A 12,680-nucleotide genomic window follows, 5' to 3' on the forward strand; every position below is an offset into this window, starting at 1 on the left:
GAAGGAATTTATGTACTTTGTAAGCGCTGGAGGACTTGCATTGAGTGTGGGGGAGATTACTGTACTTACTTGAATCTAAGCCGCACTTTTTTTCCGTTTTTTGTAATCCAAAACACCACCTGAGGCTTAGAATCGAGTGCAAAGCAAGCGCAAGTTCTGAAAAATGTTGGTATGTGCCGCCACAACTAACTTCTGCCGTCGAATATATGTAGCGCTACACAGGCATGCTTTGCAGGCACAAAGATAAATACCGGTGCCAAAACCTCTGCGTCAGTAAATAAAAAAAAAAAAGGTGGAAGACGAGCTTTTTTCTCCGCCCTGAGTTTCGACCACTGCATTTTCATACATTATCCAAAGAAGTAAATACAAATTCCGTATTGTTCATCTTCGAATGTAGCAGCATTTCAATGTACTACGAAAATCCACTGGCAAGACTGTTTGGGATGTTTGTCAATCAAAATGGCCAACTCAATGTTCTGAATTTTTTCCTACCTGTGAGAAGAGATGGTTGCTAACAGGAACTTTTATGAATTGTGAATCACATGCAGTATCCTCTTCACCGTAAGAATAATACAAATATAAACATTTTGCCATGTATTGTTTCGTGTTTGCTGCTATCTCATTTAAATCCTGTCTGCCTAATAAACTACGAAACTAGAGTGAGACAACAGCAAAAGCGGAAGAATATACATATCATGTCATGTTTATATTCGTATTATTCTTATGCCTAATATGATACAGTCAGAAATGAAGTACGGCAATTGACTAGATTTTTAAATCTAAGATGACTCTAATTTCTGTGCAGAATGTAATGTACTAAAGAGGCGCCTGCAAAGATTTTCAAATTGAGAAAAATTTTCGCTAAACTCTTGTTCAGAACATCTTCTATCATACGCAGTCTATTATTTGGTTCTTGTTGATCATTGTCAAAGAAAGCAGCAGTGTAAGTAACAACAAATAGCAGTCTCTTGCCATTGTTTCGCTAATGACACGATTCCTCTCTCTCTCTCTCCTCTTTTTTTTTTTAATTGTAAGCGGCGGTAGCGCACGCTAAGACAAGCCAAGCCGCGAGCGGCGACAGGTCGTAAACACTCATCAGAATGCGACAAACAATGGATGACACACACAATAAGGCATTTTCAGCTCAGAGTGACGTAAACACCTATAACAAAGAGAACGGCACATATCAGATCAAAGAAAAATAAGCAATGAATTCAAACGAGATGAAGCACGTGAAAAAGGAAGGGCACCCGTGTAAATACGGACGGAGCGCCTGAAGCATAGCAATGGCTACCTGGTAAAGCTTACCTGCTAAGCTTACGACTCGAACCAAACTACTGTAGCTGTGCCGTCGTTCATTCGACCTAAATTGTGTCTCATATTACAAAGGACCAACTTTGTTTCAATTTGGAGGTGCGGCCATAAACTTTTCCCTCCCCTTGAATTTTGAGTCTCAAATTTCAGGTGCGGCTTAGATTCGGGAATTTCTTTTTTTTTCCCTTGATTTCGAGTCTCATTTTTCAGGTGCGGCTTAGATTCGAGTGCGGTTTAGATTCGAGTAAATACGGTATGTTGAAAAGTGATACAGTTTGTACCATTTCTGCACAATAAATAATATTTTAAAAAATATTTAAGGTTTTCATTTGACTTGCCCTTGTATGTTCAAGGTATTAAGAGTGGAGTTATTTGAACAAATGGAAGATCAACTGTAGTAATGGAGCTCTGACAGAGTGCTTAGATCTTATTTAAGAGGGTCTATGACTAAGCTAATAGCAAAGGACAGCCCCCACATGCCAACAGAAATCTGGTCATACATCTTTCAAGGGATTTAAGTGAGAAACATGCTTACAACTGAGTTACTTATTATATACATATCTGGAACAAAGATGTCTAAATAAAAACAATAACATCAAACTCAATATGAAACTATTATTTAAAGCAGTAAAGTTACCACACTGATATGCATATGAAGTAGGTGCTGGAAATTTGTGCCCAATTCAAGGCCTGAACCTTGTTGTTCATCTTCTTGCAATCTGCCATCCTACCATAAGGCTGCATGTTGCACACTATATTAGTAACCTTTAGTGTGCTACACCTTTAGTGTGCTACATCTGTGGTAGTGCCCTACATGAGTGATGTTCGTGGCACTTCCTGTCTTCCACAATGGATGAGATTTGAATTCAAACTTGTTTGAAATTTTTCACTATGGCACTTGCGACATGCACCAGTAAGAAACCTTTCACTTATTGCACAGTGGAAATTTTTGCGTTATGGTCAACTAATATTTATTAATGAGAATGAATTATCGTTTATTTCTGTAAATCATTTCCTTATTTCTGCAAGCATTCCAAGGACATCTAGGAATGACACTCACTTTCCACACACAGCAGACATCACGTCTACTGGGAGCATATGCTAAAATTATACTGTTTGTTGTAATGCAGTGGGGGGAGGGGGGGGGGGGCAGACTGAATTATAAAGAGCCATTAGGTCAATCCATACCAAGTGGTCATTCAAAAAAATAATTGGTTGCTTGATCATCTCAGAAAAATTTTATATTTGCTGGGTGAATTCCCCAATGTTTAGTAGTCACAAAAATATTTTTTTAATTTATTTTTCATTGTTCTGAAATGGTGGCCATATTTGTTCCAGAGTGCATGCGTTTTTTGTATTTGCAAGCATCTACATTTTTTTCAGTTATTCAGTATTGGATTGTCGTAAGCCTTTCAGATAAAATGCATTTAGTTCAACCCACTCTGTGCTACAAATTAGCATCATCATCATTTAGTGGAATGTATTCTTTAATATATTTTTAATAGTTCAAAATTATCAGCCTCAAATTAAAGAAACTCAATTTTTGAACAGTAGTTTTCCAAAGAAAGATTAACTTCTCAGCTTTATTATGTTTTCTGCTACTACACTGTATAGTAGAGTTACTTTTTATAGAGTATCAATGGTGAGCAGTTTACATTTAAAAAAATACACTATTTTAAAAAATGGATTTTTTTTTTAATTTTTCCATTTTGTGGCCTGCAGTATCTTTGTTGGATGACCAGATAAAAATCTGAGAATTTCACAGTTAATAGACCTTTATGATATCAAACTTCAGTAGGACTATAAATTTCAACTTTGAGATTCAATTGGAAGATACGGAAAAAATTTACAAACACGAGTCAAAAACACGTTTTTTAACATCTGCGATATCTAGGCTTATGGAATAAAATATATCAGTTACAGTATACAGTTTAATCATATCTATGATTAATTACTTTTTTATTGAAAATAAGCCTACTAATTACATTATATTGTTCTCTTGTTATTTGTTTTTAGTACATCACGCAATTAACATTTGAGAAATTTGTTCACTCAGTTTGGGTGTTAGGATCTAAGTTTGCCCTGTCACATTTGTAAATTCAATGGGAGACAGCTTCCTTAGTACTTTTTTAAGTGGCATCCAAACTTGAAAAGATGTCCTTGGTCCTGGAGGGTGATAAAATAAAACATGTACATCTTGGTTTTGTCAGTAAATATTATCAACTTCACCAATCTACCACTGTTCATCGTAAACACAAGCCACTATTTCTTTATTTTGAAGAACCAGTTGTGCAAGTTTTCCACACTGATGAAGTTCACTATCAGGCGAAGTTGAGGTGATCTTAAACTTGTTGTGTGAATGGGGTACAAAACAATGAAAAGATCGAGTGCCTTTAATCTTCTGACAAGTGTTGAACCTTTCCTTCAAGACACTGTCAGAGACTTCTTGTATTTCCTCGTGTTGTACAAAAACATAGGCAATTCCTTTGATATGTTTTTTTACAGAATTCAAACATTTCTTGAGGTGTTATGATATGATTGTTATCAGTCCACTGCAGACTTGCTTTTGTGACAGCTTGCTTTGTTGTACCCCCAACACCATCACAAGCATTCTTTCCTTGGCATGAAGTGAAAAAGTGCCATTCTTAATATATATATATATATATATATATATATATATATATATTGACTTGCTGCCCCATCCGAAAAGTAAATTAGTTTCTTTATGGAAGGGCGGGGCTGTTTAAAGTAGTTTGTTAATTTTAGTGGAAAAAGTGCACTGCAGTAGTGTTGTGTTCAAGGTAGTCACTTATGACACAATAGCTGTAGCTCATTAGTTTATCTTCGTCATTATAATAGAATACAAATGGATGAACTGTGGCCTGTTTGTTTACCCAGTGGTGCCCTTGTACTTCATCTTGAATAACAAAGGAATAATTTTCCAAAACGTCAGCAAGAAATAAACATTCATCAGCTGCCAATGTTTACTTTTTGTCTTTCAAAAATTTACTTTGAGCTTTTGCAATAAAATGATACATTTTCAGATTTTCAGAGTTAGCCACCAACACTTCAAAAACTCTTCTTGTGATTTTATGACTGTCACCATTTCAGTTCTGTCTTGTGTCACCCATCGTTTGTATTTTATATTGTCGGGCATAAAATCGTCTTCTTGAAACGTGACAAGTAAGGCTTGTTTGCTTGGACAGTCTTCACATTTTCCCTTGATCATTCAATTGTAACTGTCAATATTGCATACTGTAACTTCCAAAAGGTCTTTATAGTCAACTCTAAGGTTGGCCCCATCTATCATCAGCTTTACGTTCTGGTGATACAAACAAACACAAACATTATGGGTGCCAGATGCCCCTGCAACAATACACCATCTTGGTCTCAACTCGCAAAACTTTGACCTTCCATTTTTAATGTCAGGATTTTCTTTTTTAAATTCAGTGAATAGTTCATTTTAATTACACACTATTAATCTTTTTTGTCTTTGAATCTTAGAACCATTTTCTTTCATAGAAACAGTCTTTTTTGTCAGTCATCAAACAGCTGTTATTGTCATCATCATAATACTTACTAACTTCCTTGATTGTGTTTTCATCTGCCAAATTAGATGCACTTTTCTTTTTTAATGCTGGTAAAATCCCCTGTTCTTTTACTAATTGCCTTGTTAACTTAACAAGACGTTCTGACACATTAAATTTTTCACTAACTTTCACTCGACTCCAAGACTTCAGCAGTAAACTGATAATTTTAATTTTATCCACTTTGTTTGAAGTACTGCATTTAGTTTTTAGTTTTTCTATCAAATCATCATATTCGGTTGGTGAAGTTTTAGAACTTCCTTCTGTTTTAGAACAAACTGTACTTTGAAATGAAACTTCCAAATTCTTTTTTTGACTATAGCTGCCACTTTCTCAATTTTTGTATTCAAGGTACTTGGTCTTTTATCTTGACTTAGTTTTCTAATTTTACTAGCATCCGATACACCCAGGATTTCACAAGCTGTATCTACTTTTTAATGGTTGCTGATAAGTCACAAAACTCTGTATCTGAGGTTTCACTATCCTTTCTCTTGTGAATTACAAATATTTTAGAATAACATGTTGGACACAATTATTTTCCTGGTATGTGATTGACAAAAGGGCTTTTATTTTTAGAATAATGATCAGATGTTATTTCTCACAGACCTTTTGTTACAGGGTTTTTTATGTTTCTCAAAAGGGTCCATGCAAGACTGACCAAAAAGGTGATGAAATATTTTATTTCATGGTACTTGCATGTTGATTTGACCTCTGGGCTGACTCGTAAGTAAAACAACACTTTTTCTTCTTCACTGTAATCTTCGATTAAAGTAATGTCTTTAGGATACACTCCATACACACTTTTATGACATGCATCATTAATAACACCAACAGAACACCGAGAAACCATTTCTCAACTGCACACTACAAGAACTTCTAGCTAAATAAGTGTGAGTAGACCATAGTTGGTGTAAGGAGGAAGACAAGAATCAGACTTGTATAGGCTTGCAGAGGCAACTGTTAGCCTGCTGAAACAATTACCACAGCATTGTTTTGACAAATAATCATTAGCTAGTGTAATGTGGTGTGTTACATTATACAATTGGTCTACTTTATTTGATTAGCCTACCAGATATCGCAGATTTTAAAAAAGACTTATTTTTGACTCGTGTTTGTAATTATATTTCCATAATTTCCAATTGAATCCCAAAGTTGAAATTTATACTGAAGTTTGATATCATGAAGGTCTATTAACTGTGAAATTTTCAGATTTTATCTGGTCCTCCAACAAAGATACTGCAGGCCACAAAACGGAAAAATTAAAAAAATCCATTTTTTAAAATAGTGTATTTTTTAAGTGTAAGCTGCTCACCACTGATACTCTATAAAAAGTAACTATACTATACAGTGTAATAGCAGAAAAAATATTAAGGCTGAGAAATTATTCTTTCTTTGGAAAATTACTGTTCAGAAATTGAGTTTCTTTCATTTGAGGCTGATAATTTTGAACTATTAAAAATATATTAAAGAACACATTCAGCTAAATGATGATGATGTTAATTTGTAGCTCAGAGTGTGTTGAACTAAATGCATTTTATCTGAAAGGCTTAGGACAATCCATTACTGAATACCTGTAAAAAATGTAGATGCTTTTTTTAAAAAATGCATGCGGCCTGGAACACATGGCCACCATTTCAAAACAATAAACAACAATTTTTTTTCAAAAACTATTTTTGTGACTACTAAAGATTTGGGAATTCACCCAGCAAATACAAATTTTTTCTGAGATGGTCAAGCAACCAGTGCTGGACCACTTGGTATTGATTGACCCCATTACAAGTTTTGTGTTGATGAAAGCCTGTCAGTAGTCATTTTGTGCTTTATTATGAACAGCATAGTTTAAACTGATAACTGGTCCAAGGTGTTTTGTTTTAAATGAAGGATGACTATTAAATGTCAGATTACTAGATTTTATGTAAAGGAGAACTGCAGGAAGAGGAATTCAAAATCTCGATCATAAAATCACCATAGGAATTTGTATTTCAGAGAAATGAATACCCACAATTATACAAAAAAGAGAAAGCAATATCTCAGATGTACATGGTCCAGTCAAATTTATATGACCCCACTAATAAACGGCACATGGCAGCACTAGCAGTGGAAGGTCTACAAAATGTGTCGGAGGGGAGGGGGGGTTGCATAAAACAGTGCAAGACATTCAAAAGTACATGATCACTGGCTTTCGGGACAATGGAGGAAGCATTCCTAAAATGGTAAGTTTGTAAACTGTTTGCATGCTGCCTCGGTTGAAGTATACCATGCACTACAAAATGGCACTATCCAAAGTACACAGAGCACAGAGGCAACTGTGGTGCACGACAGTCATAGATGAGAAGGGTGAACAATGGCTGCGGAGATGAGTAAGGACGAACATTTGGGTAGCTTTTGAGCAGCTGACCTCCAGATGAACAAAGGGACTACCAACAGTGTCTTCTCAATGACTGTTCAGCAAATGTTGCTGCATACGGACCTCTGCAGCAGGCACGTAGTTCGTGTACCCATGCCGACCGCTGTTCACTGGCGACAAAGGTTGGAATCTGCACACAAATAGTGCCACTGAGTGGCGACAGATGGCCTTTTCAGATGAATCACGTTTTATACTCCATTGGACAGGTGGCCATTGGCACGTACACCATGAAACGCCTGAAAACAAACACCCCGCAACAATCGTCGGAAGGGTCCAGGCAGGAGAAGGGAGTGTTATAGTCTTGGGAATGTTTTCATTGCATTCCCTGGGTGATCTTATCATTCTGGAAGGCACAATAGATCAACACAAGTATGCATCTATCCTTTGGGACCATGTCTACCTGTACATACAGTTCGTTTTTCCTTGGTACGATGGCATCGACAAGCAGGACAATGCAACATGTGAAATAGCTCACAGTGTACAGGCTTGGTTCAAAGAGCACCAGGATGAGTTTACCGTACTTCCCCAGTCACCAAACTCCCTGGATTTAAACCCGATCGAGAATTTGTGGGTCCACCTTGATCAGGCTGTTCATGTCGTGGATCCTCAACCGAGAAACCTAGTGCAGCTGGCCATGCCACTTGGGTTGGCAAGGGTCCACATCCCTGTGGGTACCTTCCAGAACCTCCCTGTCTCTCATCCTACACATCTTGCAGAGGTCCGTACAGCAAAAGGTTCAGGCTTTAGACAGGTAGTCACTGGACAGCGTATATGACTGTGACGAACTTATACCAAAGAAATTATGGTACTAAATTTGTTCTTCAGACACCAAAGTTGAGTTATAGACAAGAGTATCTGATGTTTTTTTTTTCCCAACATCATTTACCAGATAGTCAAATGTATCTGCATGATCCTCATATTCCTAATGTACTCTCAGATTTCAACAACGACTCTCTTTGCTGCAGATATAAATGATTAAATGCTCCACAATGGTGCCATTCATGGCATATTTTGTGTACGGACCTCCAGGGCTCTAATCTTTCCTTCCTGTTCCGCTATTTTCCTATCCCTTGAACATAATCTGCAATACCATGGAAGAGAGCCATTAACTTCCCTGATTCCCATGCTACTACATTCACCCCAATGTAACCATCTGCCCCAACAGCTGCACAGAACGCCAGAACTTACTTTCCTATGGCAGCTCAAACACTTCTCACTCATGGTTGTTTACAATATTTTTTACAAAATTTATCTAGGCAATAACAATAATATTCTATTAACTACAGATCACAGCCACTAAAGTTATGTGGAACACTAATATACATGTATACTATTGATATAATAACCTAATGCAGTTAACCTAATGTTAAAAATCAAAACTTGTATACCCGAAAAATTAAGCCTAGGATCGTGTATGCGTGATACGTACTTTACGTGTTTTGAAAGGAAATAAAAGATAGAACTTAAAACCTTTAATCCCCGAGTAGATACAGTACTAATATAAAACACTCTAATTAACTTTGTTATAGTGTGATGTTAACTTAATTGACAGTTATTAATTACTTATCTTGACGAGCTTAATATTAAAGCATGTGCGATCTGCGCCAGTGCTGCCAACAGTCAAAATTTGTGATGTCATATCTCCGGAACTGTGTGTCATATAATGATATATTTTTGCAAGTTCATTCAGTGGTTTCTGTGAATGATGTCTGCAAAATGTGTTGCAAATAGAGTTATTAATAAAGAAGTAACAAATTAAAAGGTCATTCCTGATGCAGCAGTTTTACTGCATAACAGTAAAAATGTAATAAGCGGTAAACATTTTTCCTTTCTCCATTATGTGTGTGAGGTGTCGATGAGAAAAAGTCCCGTAAAGATTTGAAATCATACAAACTTGGTTTCAAGTCACTACATGTTCCTATTCTCAAATACTGGAGGAATATAATCTAACTATTTGTGCAATGTGAGCTATACTCCTTTTTCATCCCCAACCCTACCCCATTCAGAGGTATGTAGTTCTTAACCACACAGTGTTTCTTTCCAGACAGTAAGCGATACATGCACCAAGTTTGGTTGAAAGCAATCCAGCGGTTTAGGAGGAGATGTGGAACATACACATGTAAGTATACACATCCACTTAATACGCATTGACTCAGAAGAGTTAATTTTGAGAGTCTTGCAACACACACTATTTTGCAAGGAATTAAAAATAAATTTAGATATAGTACTTACTTTATGTAGTCATACGATTCCTTAACATGGCGCAATTTCTCGGCCTCCATGTTGCCAGTGAGTTCCTTTCGATAGCGAGCAATGAATGGTATAGTGTTGTCTGTGTCAAACAGGTTAATGACATTTTCAGCTATTTCACGGCTTATTTCTTGCAGATCTGCTAGTAGTTCTGCATCTCTCCAGTACATATCTGCATGCTGAAAATCCCACGCAATGCTTATTTGAGTCTGAATTAAAATTACAGTGGTCCAATAAGTTACAGTAAAATGAATGCAAAGTGGTAAGAAAAAAGAAAAGATTATAGTTCAAGTTCAGTGATTAAACACTGTTATCTGAGTTGCTGACCCAAGTCCACACCGTAAATTCAGGAGGGTCGGTCTGGATAAAGGTCCTGTAATCTTTGTGTGTGACAGGGTGGGAATAGCGGATTGGCTTAAGCGACTGGTGCCAAAGGAGAAGGCGAAGCTATAAGTCAAGACAGCAGTGAAACTCTTCAAGACCATGAAGACATCAATTTTTGTACTGAAACTTATTAGAGATGTTCCTCCAAAGACATCGTTTGAGAAAGTGCAGGAGCAGAACCAGAATGTCTAGACATATGACTAGAGAGTAATTAAATGGACAGTTTTATCTGATGGCCAAACCCCTATGGTGGAAGTTGCAGAGGCATTGCTGAAGGTAATGTGAGTGCGGGACCTGATGTACTTAGGGTACTGGTAGGTTACTATCATTGTAATTAAAGGCATCAGAAGTAACCATTAAGGCAAGTTGGAGGCTAAAAGCATTGCAGATGAACCTGCAGCACGGAAGGGGGGAAGATGGCATCTTGAGTGGCCTTCTGCAAAGACAAGAGGTGGATGTTGCCCTGCTCCCAGGACCCATTTATATAAAGGGGCCTCAGAGGAACTGGGGGTAAACTGTTTTACACTAGGAATGTAAAAATCCCAAGAACATACATTTATGTCAAAAATGGAATTTCATTCATGCTGATGATGAACTTCTGCTTCAGTACTTAGTGACAATTAGGATGAGACTGTGTGAGAAAAGAAACATGGGAATTTGTACTGGCTTCAGCTTATCTTCCTTACAAGGACAATACTTTTCTTCCCCAGGGAGTGAGGGGACTGGTAGACAAGTTGCTTGCACCTGAACTGGTTGGTTGTGATGCTAATGCTTGCAACCTGGTGTGGGGTATCAGTGACACCAACAGCAGAGGTGAGGAATTACTGGAATACCTACTGGAGAGTAATTCACAGATCTTGAATAGGGATAGGTAAATTACTTTCAGTAATAGAAGGGAGGAAGTAACTGACATAACTTTTGGGTCCTCATAATAGGTAGTTAAGACAAACAACAACACGTAGCATTGGAGCTGTCCTTACGGAACACATGTACTCCTACATTAAGTGTGGGGTTGATATGGGTATTAAACAGACCACGGTCTTTAGGAATTCCAGGGAAACAGATTGGGACTCATACAGGAAAGACCCAAACCCATGCATATCTAATGTTAAGTTTTGAACACAAACCAACAGATCTTGAGGATGTGGAGGTCACCAAGAAGTCCACAAACAGGAATGTACCATGGTGAAACAATAATCTGAAATTGTAAAGGAAGCAGGTAAGAAGACTGTTCAAATTTGCAAGAAAGAAAGGACAATGGGCTAAACATGGGGAGGGTCTGGCTATTAAGGAAGCAAAACTATCATCGTGGAAGGTACTCTGTGACAAAGTGGAAGGTCAGCTGTCAAAGCCATCCTTCACAAAATTTTCACAGGAATACCAACAAATCCCGGAGGTTTTCTAAGGAAGGAGGATGGTGGGTACACATAGAAAGTGCTTGATATGCTGAATGTGCCCTTAAAGATTCCCTTCCCTCAGTGCACTCTAGCAGATTATACATACCAAGATTTAGTCCCTGTGAGATACTGGTTTACAGGCAACCAATGGCAGAACTGGGAATCTACCAAAAAAAAAATGTTGATTTCAAGAAAATCCAGTGGGTGGTGGGACTATTTCACCTGTTCAAGTCACCAAACCCAGAGGGACTCCCATGCAGACAGTTCAGAGTCAATGTAGTAGCAGATGTCATTCCCTATGCCTGGAGGACAGTGAAGGTTGTTTTCATTCCAAGGCTAGGGAGATATGCTCACACCAAGGCTAAGAATCAGTCCTCCTTTCTTCTAAAGACTTCACAAAAATTGGTTAAAGTGTATGTTGGAAATAGAAGTTAACTGAGGTTCCTCTCCCTTGAAAACCAACATGCATAAAAACCAAACCCTGTGACACAGGACTTCAACTTGCTGGGAAAGTGAAAAAAGCTCTACACTTCCAGGAAACTGTTGTGGTGATCAACATCACAAGAGGGCGTCTGCAAGGACAGGATTTGTCGCCACTATTGTGGAACCTAGAGGTGAATAAATTCATCAAAGAATTAAATGATAGAGATTACTTTGGCCAAGGATACACAGATGATTTACCCATAGTAATTCTTGGTAAAATTGCAAGTACTGTTAGAACAATGTTTCCTACCCCAGTTTTGTATAATGTTTAAAGCGCATTGTGCAAAAGAGGTGTAGAAAACAGGATCTAATTGATAGTTCCAAGAAAACTCGTAATCTCTTAACACTGATCACGAGGAAACATATTCATCACATGTACTGGAATCTAAAGATCTTCGACAAAATTCTACCAGAAGAGGGGGTAATGAGGTACTGGGTAATCTTGAAAGGAAAACTTACATGGACTGCTCACATAAAGAATATATGTCCTGAGGCAAGAGGCACTCCCATGTTCACTAGAAGGGCCTGTGGTAAAAATTGTGGTCTAAGCCCCAATAGCATGTGGTGGATATACATATGTAATAACATCTATAATAATTTATGGGATTTCAGTATGGTGGAATAAAGTAGAACAGTAGGTTGCTGCTAAGGAACTTGGGAAGGTACAGCGATTGACATGCCTAGCCATTAACGGCAGAATTACTGGTACACCCATTGCTGGAATGGAGACAATGCTGGACATGCCCCGATTACACCTTTGGGCAACAATAGCAGCCATGGTAGGGGCATACCAGTTAAAAACTGGAAAGTACCAGAAACCTTTAAGAAATCTAAAATCCCATACCAGCATAATGAACA

The 12,680-nt window shown here is 37.6% G+C and overlaps 1 protein-coding gene across 2 annotated transcripts in view; it reads right to left on the minus strand.

Moving 5' to 3' along the window:
* LOC126262387 (S1 RNA-binding domain-containing protein 1) overlaps positions 1 to 12,680 on the minus strand; it is a 217,615-nt gene that overhangs the window by 132,126 nt on the left and 72,809 nt on the right. For both annotated transcript variants that reach the window (XM_049958987.1, XM_049958988.1), the window contains one exon: positions 9,541 to 9,737. In XM_049958987.1, the coding sequence (XP_049814944.1) occupies positions 9,541 to 9,737 (197 nt within the window). The remainder of the gene's footprint in view (positions 1 to 9,540; positions 9,738 to 12,680) is intronic.

This window comes from Schistocerca nitens, chromosome 6 (genome assembly GCF_023898315.1).
Source record: "Schistocerca nitens isolate TAMUIC-IGC-003100 chromosome 6, iqSchNite1.1, whole genome shotgun sequence".
NCBI classification, from domain to species: Eukaryota; Metazoa; Arthropoda; class Insecta; order Orthoptera; family Acrididae; genus Schistocerca; species Schistocerca nitens.